The sequence below is a fragment of the Staurois parvus genome, unplaced genomic scaffold (genome assembly GCF_062004578.1).
Source record: "Staurois parvus isolate SC_StPar_1 unplaced genomic scaffold, SC_StPar_1.0 ptg000031l, whole genome shotgun sequence".
Taxonomy (NCBI): domain Eukaryota; kingdom Metazoa; phylum Chordata; class Amphibia; order Anura; family Ranidae; genus Staurois; species Staurois parvus.
The window spans coordinates 6,544,300-6,560,678 of NW_028317827.1; the positions used below are offsets into that span (position 1 = coordinate 6,544,300).

The 16,379-nt window shown below is 42.3% G+C and overlaps 1 protein-coding gene and 1 long non-coding RNA gene across 5 annotated transcripts in view; one reads left to right on the forward strand and one right to left on the reverse strand.

Moving 5' to 3' along the window:
- TANC1 (tetratricopeptide repeat, ankyrin repeat and coiled-coil containing 1) overlaps window positions 1-16,379 on the forward strand; it is a 336,351-nt gene that overhangs the window by 205,296 nt on the left and 114,676 nt on the right. For all 4 annotated transcript variants that reach the window (XM_089659744.1, XM_089659745.1, XM_089659746.1 and 1 more), the window contains one exon: window positions 167-356. In XM_089659744.1, coding sequence (XP_089515870.1) covers window positions 167-356 — 190 coding nt within the window. The remainder of the gene's footprint in view (window positions 1-166; window positions 357-16,379) is intronic.
- LOC149470783 (uncharacterized) lies at window positions 3,011-9,736 on the reverse strand. The gene is made up of 3 exons (XR_016308002.1): window positions 9,280-9,736; window positions 5,564-5,668; window positions 3,011-3,447 (listed from the first exon to the last, which is right to left on the reverse strand). It is a non-coding gene; the product is annotated as an uncharacterized LOC149470783 (long non-coding RNA).

Sequence of the window (16,379 nt, forward strand, 5' to 3'; positions counted from 1 at the left end):
TAACCCTTAAATGTCTGACCCTTGAAGAATGTTGCTGTGCAGAATAAAGGGTTACAAATATATATTTTGTATGTCAATGTGCTAACAAAGAGAAAGTGTCTCTGTTGGATGCATCTTTCTTAGCAGGCATCGTGTGCCATGGTAATTAATGGTTGATTTCCTGCAGTGTACAGTGACAAGTCACGGGATAAGTCCCTGCTCAACGCTGACAAACAGCACAGCTTCTCCAAGCACCGCCAGTCCTTGCTCCACGCTGAACAGCTGCATCAGCAAAACAGCCGCAAACAGAACCAGTCCCAGTGGAACCATCAGCAGCCCAAGCTCCACCCTGGAGAGCAAAGACAGCGGAATCATCGGTAAGTGGCCAAACTGTCCTTGTAATGTCATTAGCTTGTGGTTTATTGAGCTGTATGGGACACCACATGGAGAATTAATATTGTGTTTCGGAATGTTCTGAACAGAAGCTTTGATTGTTAAACTTGTTAGTCGTTTTATGTTGACACCAAATTATGTTGCGCTGTGCCTTTAATGATTTAAAGGCACAGCACAACATGATTTGTTCACTTATCACAGCTGTACACAGACTTTTATGTTATCTCTTTATATATTTTTTCATTTGTGTGGTATTTGTACTATGCAAAGTTTGTATAGTTCTAGAATCATTTTATGTTGACGTTTTTTTTTTTTTCTTCAGTTTTTTCCTCAGTTCTTGATAACATACCTTGACAAGATATACGTGCAGATGATAGGGTTTATAGATAACACTGATGCACATCTTATATAGGTTATGTACAGTTGTGTCCAAAATTATTCAACCCCCACTGAAATTGAGTGTTTTGGCCAGTTTGACATTGCTTTTGATCATTCAGTCATCTTGCTTACATTTACATTAAAGAGGCACTTGTAGGTCAGACAAATATAACATAACAGTTATAATGAAATAACCACAAATGTCTTTTCTGTGCTCACAGCATTATCAGTTTTATTCAACCCCCAAGTGACATTCAATCTTAGTACTTAGTACAGCATCCTTTTACAGTTATAACAGCTTTTAAACGTGAAGCATAGCTTGACACAAGTGTCTTGCAGCGATCTACGGGTATCTTCGCCCATTCTTCATGGGCAAAGGCCTCCAGTTCAGTCACATTCTTAGGCTTGCGCACTGCAACTGCTTTCTTTAAGTCCCACCAGAGGTTCTCAATCGGATTTAAGTCTGGTGACTGCGATGGCCACTCCAAAATGTTCCAGCCTTTCCTCTGCAACCATGCTCTAGTGGACTTGGAGGTATGCTTGGGATCATTGTCCTGTTGAAAGGTCCAACGTCTCCCAAGCCTCAGGTGTGTGACGGACTGCATCACGTTTCCATCCAATATCTCCTGGTACTGAAGAGAATTCATGGTACCTTGCACACGCTGAAGCTTCCCTGTACCTGCAGAAGCAAAACAGCCCCAAAGCATGATTGACCCTCCACCATGCTTCACAGTAGGCAAGGTGTTCTTTTCATCATAGGCCTTGTTCTTCCTCCTCCAAACATAGCGTTGATCCATGGGCCCAAACAGTTCTAATTTTGTTTCATCAGTCCACAGAACACTATCCCACAACTTTTGTGGTTTGTCCACATGGCTTTTGGCATACTGCAGTCGACTCTTCTTATTCTTTGGAGACAGCAAGGGGGTACGCCTGGGAGTTCTGGCACGGAGGCCTTCATTACGCAGTGTGCGTCTTATTGTCTGGGCTGAAACTTCTGTACCCACATCTGACAAATCTTTTCTCAGTTCCTCAGCAGTCACACGGGGACTTCTCTCCACTCTACGCTTCAGGTAGCGCACAGCAGTCGAAGTCAGCATCTTCTTTCTGCCACGACCAGGTAGCGTTTCAACAGTGCCCTTTGCCTTGAATTTGCGAATGATGCTTCCTAAGGTGTCTCTTGGTATGTTTAACATCTTTGCAATCTTCTTATAGCCATTGCCCTTCCTGTGAAGAGAAATCACCTCTTCTCTTGTCTTCCTGGACCATTCTCTTGCCTTCACCATGTTTGTAACCACACCAGTAAATGTCTAGAAGGAGCTGAGTATCACAGTCATTTTAAAGCTGCCTAATTGGTGCTTATTATGCTTGATTGCTGCTCGGTGACATCCACAGGTGTTTTCAATACCTGATGGAAAGCACCTGTATGAACCTCTGTTCTTCAGAGTGGTAGTCTTTAAGGGGTTGAATAATTGTGGCAATGAAGAAACCACATAAGAACCATTTACTACTGTATTACATAAACAATTGATGTCATTTTAGTTGCATTTGGGTAGTTACAACGTCCTTGTAGGATTTGATTCTGAATACAATTCCAAATGTACACTATAGTCCCTAAACCCCTTTACAGCATTGGGGGTTGAATAATTCTGGACACAACTGTATTACAGTCATAAGAATACAGATAGAGAGCACATCCATGGCCACCACCAACTAAATTCAGAAAAAACGAATGTGGTATAATGTCTACCATGGCATCTCCCAATCCACCTCCTCTTATTCTACTGATCTAAAGTGATCAAAGAACTGAACTTTCTGAAAAAAGAAGGGGTAGCAGGATTCCTGTATAGTCCAAGAAGGGTAAGTAGTTGGGTATGTAGCATAAGGAGCATAAAAAAGAGGGGCAAGAGCAGAAAGTGGAGAAAACATAAAGGGCAAGGAAGCAAAAGCTTCCTTTGGGGTTAGCATTGTACGGATATGTGGACCATAACTTCAGGTCACCAAATATTTCATGAAGGGGAGCCAGAAATTTGAGAATGAACTCATAGGTATTGTTCTGTGGTCGTAAAATACCGCCAGCGTCTCCAAGTTGTCCTAAACTTCTCTGAGTTATGTAGATGTTGATGTATCTTCATTTACTGTAGTTTTGTACTGTTTGGATAGCATACAGGGTACACTGGGGGCAGCTGACACTATGTACAGTATGCCCATGTCATGTGACTATGGGGTCAGAGGGCTCTTGTGTAACTGCTGTTTCTCTTTATTGACCAGTTATGTGCTCACCTTATCATTTTTAGAGAAGAAAGCAGTTTATTCTTTTTTTCAGATTTTTATCTTTTGTTTGAGTATGCATATATAGCTCACCAAAAGGGGGTGACTTTTTCTCAAGAACATTGTCAGTCTACTGTAAATCATCAGTCTACTCAAAAGAGATTTTTCAGTCATGCATTGGAACAGGTGGGTTTGCGTTACGAATAAGTTTCCATACGTGGCAGGCTCTATCACCAACGTCTCCAAGCTGGACTTTCTGACTTTGCCCCTTCTTAATCTGGATGCTCACTATTCCTTTTTCTTTGGATTTCACCGAAATGCAAGATTAACGGCAGATCCAGCAAAGTGGGTGGAGTTGGGAATGTAGGCTTGATATGTCTTCAACAGAGTTCTCAAGAGTTAAGAGGCCAACAGATGATTTTGAATTTGCTATCAACAAAAAAAAAAGTAAATATAAATGTTTTGGAAGGAATTACATTTTAAAACCACTTTTGCTCATTGGTGGTCTTAAGGAGTTAATTGATGGTCCTCCTTTTATTGGCTCGGACATAATACTCATCTTACAGCTCAGTCCCTAATCCAAATGCGGCTAGACTGCTGCAAGCTTAGTATAATGGACCTGTAGACCGGCTTTAAACCTTAGCAGGGAGCTAAAGAAGATGGAAGTCTGAGCTAAAGCCAAAAAACTAAGCCTTTCCTGGAGGAGTGCCACTCTTCCTTCTATAGACAGCTTCAATCCCGCATTAATGGATTTCTTTACTGTATAGAGAAATTAGAGTTGCACACAGGTTTTTAGTGTGGCTATTCCATGGTTATGAAGGGTTTGAGAGGCCCTCCAAGATAGAAGGCCAAGTCTGCTTATCACACCTAACCTAGCCATATACTACCGGAAGTAGATTTTCAAACAAATGTTTTTAAGAACATTCATACAAAAATTCTCTGTACATTGGATGACTTGGCAAATGAAAGTTCTTCAGAATGTTTGCTTTTAACATTTAGTTTTAGACTGAACGAAAACCACATGAAAAAAAATTTCTATCCTGCTCCTTCAAATGTTCTCTTTCCAAATCTATTATCTTTCACAGAGGAAATGTAATGTTCCCTAATAACCTAAAAACATTAAATCCTAAGAGAAAATAGTCTAAGGACATTCTTCCACAAGAGAAAATGGCCTAAAACAATAGCCTGACAGCATTCAACCAGAAGAGAAGATAATCTAAAACAATAGCCTAACAATATTTGGCCAGAAATTGCTCAAAGCAAAAGCCTAACATCATTCAGTCACAAATAGCCTAAGAGCATTCAACCAGATGAGAACATTGATTTTACTCTATTTACACAACAGGCACATCTTTATAAGAGAAGTTCGGGATTCTAAAATAACAAACATACATACTCATCTAGGGGGATGCAGCATGGATCTGAAACTACATCTGTACCCTGATGCTTCTAAGACTGAGAACTGAGCTATCAAAGGCCACTGATCGCTTAGTTCTCGGTCTTCATTGAGCAGAGAGCTAGTGACTGTCAGTCTCCGGCTCTCTGCTCTGCCCCTCCAGCACTCACTGGAGTACTGGGCTATGGAGGGAACGGGAGTGGCTGACTCGGGCTCTCAGCTGCTTGCTAAGAGGCTGAGCCAGTTGCCAGTGCAGACATCTGGGTGGATCCTGACATTAAAGTTGGGATGTTTCCTGAGCCTGGACCGGCTACATGATGTCAGCTGACAGCAGATGTTAGCCCGTTGTCAGCTTAAAACGGGTCACAGGTGTGCAGAACTAAGTCCATTCCTGTGAACCACAGGAGAAATAGGGCCAAAAGAGCTTCGGCCCTACTTCTTGTTTAACGTTGTGCAGAAAAATCCCTAAAACTAATGTGTGAAAGCTGGTTAATTTGCACCGAACAAATGTACATTTGCTGCAGCTCTTATATAAATGACTCCTTAGGCTGTCTGACATCACTTTTACTAGCCTTTTTATTAAGGACAATCAATCTGTTGTCAGTATTAGAACACTAGGGCATTCACTAATTAATTAAACCGACCTATGTCTGCTGAGTCTCGGAACGTAAAATCTCTGTTTTAATTACAATTAAAACAGACTAAACTGTCAATTTTCCACTGCTCCTTACTCTGCAATGACAGGAGGTACTTAAAACAAACCTTCACCCTAAAAGGGATGTTCTGCTTTATGCCCTCCTCCCCTTTCTTCTACTTTGGCACTTTTGGAGGGGGGGGGGGGGTACCTGGTTTTGACAGCTACCCGCTTCCCACCTCCGGTCTTATCGCAGTGGTGATTCCACTGAAAGTTCTCCCCACCCCACATTGTACATTATAGGTCACAGAAGACTGTGTATGCACAGTAGGAAGTCTGTTGTGAAGCCACAAGGAATTACACTAAAGATGCCGGCATCAGGAACCCGAAGACCGGCAAAGAACTGGCCCGGGTGAAGATGGCGTTGGATCCCTGGGCAAGGGAGTGTCCTTTTAATAAAATGGCTTTTAATTTTCTCAAACAGACAAAAGCTCCTGTTTTAAAAGTACACTTACCTTTTTTCTTTACCACAGATGTGTGCTGACAGACCGGACAGATCATTACATTCAGCAACTGTGGCTTCAAGACTGTACATTAAAGCAGTTATACAGCGACTGCACCTAGGATTAGATAGGTTCAGTTTACAGTCAGATATTACATCATAAATGAAAATTGTACGCCTAGGTAGAATCCCCGTGGAGGTAGACCAATGGTGCTCCAAAACTTAGTGTCTTCTTGGCACTTGGAACAGTATAGGAGTATAAGATGAAGAGCCGGCAACTCGTTCTCCCGATAAAAGTACTTTACTCCGAAAGTTGCAGCCACTTACGCGTTTGGGCTACGAATAAGGTTTTTTTTTCCAAACTGCGTAAGCGGCTGTAACTTGCACACTGCACCCTTTATGAATAAAGTACTTTTATCGGGAGAACGAGTTGCCGACTCTTCATATTATTATTATTATACAGTATTTATAAAGCGCCAATAGTTCGCTCAGCGCTGTACATTACAAAGGGGGACAGAACATGTGACAGAACAATACCAATACAATGCAAAACATGAGGGGATTGAGGGCCCTGCTCTTTCGAGCTTACAATCTAGGAGGGAGGGGATGGTGGTACAGGAGGAGATAGCTGTGGGGGATGGAGTGGTAGGAAGAGTGGAGGAGGTCGGCAGGTTAGCAGGGGGTGGGGTAGGCTTCCCTGAAGAGATGGGTTTTCAGGGTGCGCCTAAAGGAGAGGAGAGTAGGTGATAATCTGATGGGTTGGGGCAGGGAGTTCCAGAGGATGGCTGACACCCTGGAGAAGTCCTGGAGGCGGGCATGGGAGGAGGAGACCAGGGAACTAGAGAGAAGGAGGTCTTGTGAGGAGCGGAGTGTGCGTGCTGGGCGGTACTTGGATATTAGGTCAGTGACGTAGTTCGGGGCAGTATGGTGGACGGCTTTGTACGTCAGCGTTAGGATTTTGAATTTGATCCATTGCGCAATCGGAAGCCAGTGGAGGGATTGGAAGAGGGGGGTGGAGGAAACGGAGCCCAACCCCTCTCAACCCCCCACCTCACCCCCTCAGTCTCTGCCCGAATCACACACCCACCGAGCGACACACCAGACTAAGATGTTACATCATGCCTTTCCAATCTGGTATCTTTTGGATTTGCTGAATCCACGCATCAGGCATTGTTATTTTCAGCTTGCAGTGTGGATGTTTTCTTTGATGTGTTTTGCATGATCTTCCTGTGTTCACCAATTGTATTCCGGTCATACACACAACCATTTATACCAGATTGATTACATAATCTGATGCTGTTTGTTTTAGACACATTTGCATTGAACGTTCAAAGTCTGATACACTGGTGATTGATTTTCAGGCAGCACCAGAAGAAAGTATTCCTATGCTTCTTTGCAGGTATGGCATTTTTAAAGCAAATTAGAGTAAGCAACAGGATTGCTTTAAGCCTGGGTTCACATATATGCGGTGCGGTATATCGCATGTGATTCACACAGGAACCACACCGCATTCCTGTGTGAATCACATGCGTTTTGTGTGCGGTGTGATTGGAGCCATACATTTTGTATGGCTCTATTCGCATCTCGCCTACACCAAAAATGTGCAGGACCCTTTTTTTTGGTTCGCGCTAGAGTTGGATCGCATGGGTATTCACATCTATGCGATCCGATTCTGCACCGCCTTTTGTGGACCACTATCGGGGTGTTGTTAAATTAACATACACACCCACAGCGGTTCACAGGGTGTGATTCTGATGTGGTGCGGAATTCGCACTGAAACCCATGCAAATTCCGCACTTCCTCAGTGTGAACCAGGGCTCAAGGATAAGTTCACCTTTTGTAACATGTTACACCCATATTCAGGATGTAACATGCAACATGTTACAGTTGTACTGGCCCCCAATCCTCCTATGTGACAGCTAGTGGGAGATCTTTTCACCCTGCTAGCTGTCAGAATTTTTTTTTTAAAATACCTGGCCGGACGCCTCATTTGTTCAGTGTTTTGTGAATGGGAAGACTTCAAGTCCTGACAGCCTTTGTGGCTGTCAGCTTTTAGTTCTCAAATAACTACCACAGCTCTGTGGTAGTTTATTGATTCTTCCTGCCAGTGTAAAACTGTCTGCTCAGATGAGATACAAGCAGGCAGCTTACACTGACCGTCTGCAGGAGGCCTGCATGGCACCAGCGATGCTTTCCAGGCTCCTAAAACAAAGCTAGTAAATGCACATTTTTTTTACCTGCAGAAAATGAGCATTTATTATTTTTTGTTAAAAGGTGAACTTATCCTTTTTAAAACTTACACAGGGATACATTCCCCATGATCCCAGTAGCTGAAACCCAACCACATCCTTCCTTGTATGCAATCATTTTATGGAACTGGATCAAACTGAATATTGTCAGGTTACATTCAAAATGAGTCACAGTGGATTTAAACTCGAGAACAAACATTGAATACACTACAGATTGCTAGCCCTTCGATGTATTAGCTGCATTAGTTTTTTCTTTTTGTTCACCTGGTGATCCTGCCAGCAACTCCCAAGTAACAAGGCTCACTTACTGTAGTGTATCTATAGAGAAGCAATGTTTAGGAGAGGAGGTGTTAGGACTACAGAACATCCCCCTCTTCTTACCTCCATAACATAGGAATAGGTGGTATGTAATTGAGTTGAACTGGGCAGGACTGATGAGACTGGTTGAGATATCTTTGCAGAGTGCTTACAACAGCACTGGACTTCTGGCAGGATCAACAGGTATTTTTGTACTGAACAAACAGTTATAACCACACACTTTCAGTTGTTTTTAAAAGACCAAAAGGAAGCAAATACCAGATGTTCACTGTTAGGGTTTACTTGCACTTTATGTATAAAGTTATTGTAGCTTGTTCCTTCACTTTGAATCAGTAATTCTGCCTTATACCTAAAGTACATGTAAACCTTCACCTTGTACAACAACCCTTTCAGTTTAAAATAGAAATGAAAGACAAACATTATATAGTATATATTAGTATACATATAAAAAAAAAAAGTATTAACACTCCCCCCCCCCCTTTTTTTTTTTTGATATGTGATCACATTCCCTCTTTTCTTAGCTGCATAAGAGCTGGGGGAGGGGAAAGAGCAACACACTGATCTTCCCAGTGAATGGCTGTGCAGGGGAATTGTGTCAGGACAAGTCTGATCATTGCTGGAGTTCCCAGTATAGCTAGAGAACTGACCACATTGTGCCCTCCTGCTCACTGTGGTCAGTTTTTAGAAAGACAGACTGGCAGGAACACAAAGGAAGCAATACAAAGAGAACAGAATACTTTTTCATACAAGCACATGGTACAGCAGGCACAAATCAGGAACATGAAATTTTATGGTTTACATACTCCTTTAATATCAAAGCGCTCACAATAGTCACATGACTATTCCTGAATTTCCCCCTTCCCCAGCCACATACTTTTTTTTCACACCAGGACCAACTAAGTTGGTCATAAACACGAAAGAGAGGAGGGATTGCCAGTTTTGATCCAGCTGCAGAAAGAGTTTTGTTTGGATGGGTGTGTAAATACACACTTTTTTGCCCAAGCATGGAAAGTACACAACAGGAATTCAACTCAAATCCAAACAAAATAAGTATGCTTGCAGTTTGTGGACACCCTGGTGCTGGCTATATCTCAGGTGACCGGTAAAGCTGAAGTTTACCAAATAAAAAAATAAAAACAACAGCTTTAGTCACATCACTTACCTGTAAAGAAGTATGTTTCACATTGTGCAGAGAGCGGGATCCTGGAGAGGTGTTCACTGCAGGGGATACCCTGTCCTCTTCTTGTCTCTGGACTTTCGGAACTGCAGTGAGTAACCACTTCGGATCTTCAAGCAGAACAGCAGTATAGATGGTCCGATAGGGATCTTCAAGCAGAACAGCAGTATAGATGGTCCGATAGGGATCTTCAAGCAGAACAGCAGTATAGATGGTCCGATAGGGATGCGCCCCCTCCTTCCTCCTCTTTGAGAAAAAGTTATTTTGTTGATTACATTCTTGTAACATTTCTGTGAATGGGAGAGCGAATCCTGTGACTGATCAGAATTAACTGTCACATGCTAATTCCAAAGGCTGTTTTTTTTTTTTATTATTATTATTTAAAATAAAAATGTATATATAAATATTTCGAAAATCATCTTCCAAGTGGAGTGCACATGACCCTCACAGTCCTCCTAGCCGCCTACTGAGCAGCTGCAGAGTAGTGCAGCATAGAATGGCGTTTGGCGACCTTGAATCTGAAAATAGGGCAGCTGCTACAAGACTGAGATGGCTTTCTGTGAAGGACAGCATTGTGAAGAAGGTGATTACAACCTTTTTTTTCTCTTAACAGGAGTTTGATATTTAAAGTGATTTTAAAGGCATTTAAAAAAAATGGTTATACTGACTTGTTCTGTGCAGTGGTTTTGCACAGAGCAGCCCACGATTTTCCTACTCTTGGGTCCCCCGCTGGCGCTCCTGGCACCCGGCTCCTTTCAAGTGCCCCCAGAGCAAGCAGCTTGGCTCATTGGCTGTGATTGGCAGCAGAGAGAGCCTAGTGCTCCAGTGGATCCTCCTCTTCTCGAGTTACCTATCGGCACTCCTGGTCCCTCCCTCCTGTCGGGTGCCCCCACAGCAAGCAGCTTGCTATGGGGGCACCCACTGCTCTGTGTGTCCATTCACACATGGATCCGTGGCTCGGCCCCACCCCTTCTCTCTCCTCATTGTCTCCCTGGCTGTGATTGGCTCCCACTTCTGTCTCAGCCAATGAAGAGAGGAAGTCCCGGGACAGCCCAGACTCCAGTGCACATTGCTGGATCGAGGGGACTTAGGTGAATGTTAGGGGGGCTGGGGGGGATGCTGCACATAGAATGCATGAAGGTAAAAAACCTTGAGCCTTTAAAACCACTTTAAAGCTTTTTAGTTTTTGAATAAGTGATAGTCACTCAAAATGTAGAATTACATATAATTAGGACAGGTAATTAAATTTGCACATATCAGGTCAGACTTTTTAAAAATTGAAGATGTTGGACATGGGTCAAGGCTGAAGAAGTTCAAAAAATAGATGTATATTTTAGGACTGCTGGACCCTTTGGGGATTATTTACTAAAACTGGAGAGTGATGCAGCTGTGCATAGAAACCAATCCGCTTCCAGATTTTATTGCCAAAGCTTAAAGTGGTATTAAAGGCTGACTTAAAAAAAAGAAATCATAAACACATCATACTTACCTGCTTTGTGCAGTGGTTTCACACAGGATAGCCCCGATCCTCCTCTTCTTGGGTCCCTCTCTTCTCCGTGCCCCTAGAGCAAGCATCTTTCTATGGGGGCACCTGAGCAGGCAAGTTCCTGAGCCGCTACTCTGTGTATCCTTTTACACTCTAGCTTGGCCCCGCCCCCTATGCTCTCTCCTCATTGGCTTACAGCTGTGATTGAGCCAATGGCTCCTGCTGCTGTCTCAAGCAATGAGGAGGAAGATTCCCCCTGAGAGCCACTCTTTTCATGCACATTACTGGATCGAGAGGGGGCTCAGGTAAGTATTAGGGGGGCTGCTGCACACACAAGGTTTTTTTTACCTTCCTGCATTGAATGCAAGAAGGTAAAAAACATTTAGCTTTTACAACCACTCTATTGAACAAGCTGAATTTAGAAGCTGCACCAAATTATGGGTGCTCAAGTTTTAGTAAATCAACCCCTTTGAGCAAGTGAGTCTAACTTCTGGACTTCGGAGGCAACTCTCTCTCATTAGGGATACCCCAGGATGTTCCCGGAACCATTTGTAGGGATTGGAAGAATGAGCACATTACATGGATTAGTTCAATCCTTCATGGCTTTCCCATACCCAACAAAAGCTTGATTTAGTGGTAGTTTTAGACTTCATTTTAGTGACAAGTTCACTTTTAAACAACCAATAGGAAGGGCCAAGATGGGACAGAACCAAGCTTGACTTTTGCAAATGTTTTTTTTTATTTAATGCAAGCTGTACAAGTCTCTGAATTTAACTTGGTATCTGCCTTTTGCCTTCCCCTGTACAGTAGAAGTCAGACTTGAAGGGGGGAGAAGCAGCACAAGTTTCCCATCAGTTATGCTGTAGTTCAAGGGGAGGAGAGAGCAGAATGACCGAAAGATGAGCTCATCAGTCTTCTACTTCTCCTTTCACTGTCCAGTTACAGGGTTGGAAATAGACAGGACCTGTAAGTGTTCCAGACCAAAGTGTCTATTTTATCCCAGGATCAGAACTGTATGTGGAATGTGCTATTTCACTGTAGTGTGTGTGAATTACTACATGTACAATTACAAGGGTGTCTCAGTGGTAAACCATGCAATCTTAAACAGTTAATTGATCAGAGAGTACCGAGTTTCTGTTTAATTTCGGAGCCAATTATCACCTTGCTGCCTCTTTTACACTTATCTTTAATTATCACTTCTAGTGTACTTATTAAAAAGTTTCTTAAGACAAATCTCCACTCTGGGGACCTCTGGGAGCATGGCTGAACACATTCCTTTAATTACATTTATGGCACCAGAAACAGACATTTTCTTTCCTTCTTGACATTGGCTTATGGTACAGAACATTTAAAGTGGCTGAACGATGTGTCAGTGCTGGTTTGATTACTGTCGTGAGCTTTTGGTGCATTTAGCTAGTTGCCCTTTTAAGAGCAAAGTAGTACTGTAAACCTATACATTGATGAAAGCTGATGTTTTTCTTTGGGGGGGGTCAGCCTATCTGCTGCTGAAATCGTTTTACTGATTTTGACACAGAGTTGAAATGGAGCACTGGGGATTATCTTTCCAGACTGACTAAGTTGCAGATTATGTTTTGGGATTTGAAGCATACAAGCAATATTTTTACAAACATGGAGTTAAAACTGCTGTGCTTGTGATGTAGAAAACACAAGGAGTTACAGCACTGCAATTTATAATGTTCCCGGGCAAAGCTACATTACTTGAATTTTTAAGCAAATGTTTGTTTTGCAATCTTAAAATATTGTTACTGTTTTACATTGAATTACAAAGGTTCAAGGCACGCATAAACTTAACTAATGGGGTCATAACTTTGGAAGGTTTTGCCGTGTCTGTGGAATTTCCCATCATGTGAAGTATATGACAAGGTTCTTAAGGTGGTCTTGTACATAACACTTTGTGTGCTACATAAAACTGCCAGTGCAAGCTGAAAGGACACAACTAGAGAAAGCTGTTGTTCTTGACTTGTTTTTGAAGGTGCATGTTCCAGGACAGTCATCTTCACTTGGTCACTGACCTGGAACAAGAATGTATATATTAGGAATCTTAACATGATATACGATAGCTTGCTTCAGGTCAGGGACTTGGCAAGAAGGGATGGAAGAGAAAGGATTACAGCTCCAAAAGATAACGGCAATAGCTCTCATTTCGATCCTAACAGGTTTCTCCAAAACCAAATGGAGGTGGAAGTGAGGAGCTGGATGCAAATCTTTTAAAAGCATGTAAGAGGTATTTGAGTCTAAAGGCCTAGATTCGGCAGCTCTCCACAAAGCTGGGATTCCCTGGGAATATGTATCAACCAGCTTGAGAAGTCTATGTAAAGTTGAGCGACTAAAAACAACTAGTTTATTAGTTCCTCAAGGGACAACAGAACTAGGAGTAGCTGTCATTCTTGGCCTGTTTTTGATAGCTCATGTTCCAGGACTGTCATCCTTACGTGTTCACTGACCTAGAACAAGCATGTACTTAGAGGTGAGCTAACACATGATCATAGATTGCTGCAGGTCAGGGACTTGCCAAGTAGGGAAGAAGTAAAAAGGACTACAGTTCCATAGCTTGCACCAGCAAATGCTAGTCAACAGCAATAGCTCTCATTTTTATCTTTACATATTTGTTTGAAAAGCAGATGGAGGTGAGGCACTAGATACAAAACCTTTAAATGTATGAAAGAGATCTTTGAGTTCAAAGGCCTAGGTACAGCAGCTCTCCACAAAGCTTGGATTCCCTAGGAATAGGCGTCAACCAGCTTGTGAGCACCAGAACCAACAAGAGTTCAGAAATGTAGTTCCACAAATGACAACAGTGTACCACAAGGCATTGAACACATTTCAGGGACACAACAATCCCTCGTAGTCAGAGTATCACAGTATCTAATGGACTAAAAATGAAAAACCTGCATGTGCCAATCAGAACCAGCAGGGTCCACAATAAGTGAGTGCCTGTTTTGAGTAGCAGCACCACATGAACATGATTATGCCACGATATCACTCAATACAGGCACTCACTCATTCGGTGCTCCTTTTGGCTTGACCTTACAAAGATTTCTTTGAAAAGACTGTGTGGGCCAAGTCTTTTCTATCTATTGCATTGTGTCCTAAGCAAATACAGGCTGTATTCACCCAGTGTATGAAGTAATTGGTGCCAAATTGGGCTCCTTTTTATTAGAGACCCTCACAGGATTGTGGGTAAATATTGTCAGCACTTTTGCTATAGTAATTGAGTTGTTTCATTAACATAAGACAGAGTGAGACTGAGTTGCACCAATCCCTGTTCCCAAAACCTCTGAGCTTCTCCAGTCCTTCTAAATGGCAGATGGCCATTCAAAGCCAATTTAAAGGCATGCCACAAAATTTTACTTGCCCTTGGTCAAACGAGAAAATGGTTTTTCAGTTTGGAGTAGTGGTGTTTTTTTTTTTTTTTTACAAGGAATGTATGTTTGTGCCATAGATACCTGCCAATGAAAACATATGCTGGTGCGTGGTTGATGGTTCATTCAGCTACTGATTGAATGTAAATGTTTGAATTAGTTTTGTATAGTATATACAGTATATTGCCTAAGTATTGGGACGTCTGCCTCTTTACACGCACATGGACTTTAATGGCATCCCAGTCTTAGTCCATAGGGTTCAATATTGAGTTGGCCCCGCCCTTTGCAGCTATAACAGCTTCAACTTTTCTGGGAAGGCTGTCCACAAGGTTTAGGAGGGTGTCTATGGGAATGTTTGACCATTCTTCCAGAAGTGCGTTTGTGAGGTCATGCAAGGAAATTTCACTTATTGCATAGGTGACAACCTATTACGGTGCCACGCTTGAATTCACTAAGCTCCTGAGAGCGACCCATTTTTTCACAAATGATTGTAGAAATGTGTCTGCATGCCTAGGTGCTTGATTTTATACACCTGTGGCCATGGAGGTGATTGGAACACCTGAATCCAATGATTTGGAGGGGTGTCCCAGTATGCTTGGCAATATAGTGTATTTAATGTAGGACATGCAGGAAGACTATAAACCATTTTCACTATAGGAAATGACTGTAAAAAAAACTCTCCACACCTAGAAAAGTCTTGCTTAATGGCTTTATGTGGTGAATTTTTAAAGTCCAACTCGAGATAGTTTCAGTTTTTGTAGTATTGGGCAGAGTAGGATAGGGTTAGAGCTAGATTTGTATCTGTGGATTAACAGATTAAACAGATTTCCCCTCACATCCTGTCAATACAAGTGATGGGAGATCTCTCAGGAGACACACAGTCAAAACTCACTGAAATATGGAGCAAAATTAGAACCTCTGTAAGTTTAGTATTACTGTCGGAGGTGAAATCTCTACATATTGGTCATGGACAACCAAAAAAAAACATCTCCCAAAAACATTTAGTCTTCCTGAATTAATCCAAAACATTAAAATCAGTTTTAGCCACCCTCATAGGTTTTTTTCTACTGGGTTTTTTTTCTTGCCTTGAAGTCTTTAGGCTGATCACAGGACACCACAGGGCCCTTTTTTTAAAAAAAAAACAAAAAACTTTTTTGCTTGTCTCTACTCAAAGCTGTCTAGACCTTATTGAGGCAGTGATTGACACTATGCTGATGCCCTCCCAATGGACTAGATATTACGCCCCACATTCACAATGGAGCCTTCCATGTTGAATGACACTAGACGTCATTCAACCTAGAAGAATCTTGTGGTCAAAAATGTGTACTACGGGCAGTATATGTATATGAAGCTACACTTGTAATGTTTTGTAGGGTATATACTGAAAAGCAGTGGTCCTCAAACTGTGGCCTGGGGGCTAGATGCGGCCCTTTGCTTGCTTTTATCTGGCCCTTGGGGTACTATTACATCCAATGATACCAACAATGGGCATAATTTGCCTTACCCTACTGAGACCAGTGAGGAGGCACAATTCCTAACAATGACACCAACAACTGGGCTCAATGACAGCAGTGATGGAGTAAAATTCCTCCCACTGACACCAGCGATGGGGTACAATTCCTTCCACTGGCACCAATTTTTTTTTTCCCCCGCTGACGTTGGGACGTTTCTACTCTCAGTGGCCACAGTCTGGTCCCCCAAAGTCTGAAGGACAGTAACCTGCCCCCTGTTTATAAAGTTTGGAGACCATTGCTGTATAGTATAGTATCTATGTAACAAAGTGTATATACAGTATCACTATTTTGCACCTTACAACCCCAGCTTTTGTTTCCTTTGCACATCGGTAGCCAGGTATCTGCATCTTGCTGGCCTTTTAAAGACCATTTTGTGCAGGTAGTCTTCAGAGTATAAAATCTTTACTCATTGGTCTTATTTTGCAATAGACAAGTGTTGAGAAACAAGGATGATTTGCAGAATGGAAGCGCTGTGAGTGTCATTTGGGTGTAAACACTCCTCTATATTCTGAACTTGGAGGGTTTGCCTTAGGGCTGCATCGGCAGTCCCACATGTATCATGCATGTGCGTGTAAAAGCCGCAGCCTTCATTTTATTTATTTACATTCCTGTGATGTGAGGCTGCTTGTATCACTGTGGAGGAGTGAGGCCTGAATGAGTTTCTAAAGATTCTGCGGAGTAGAACTTAAATCTCCCTCTAAT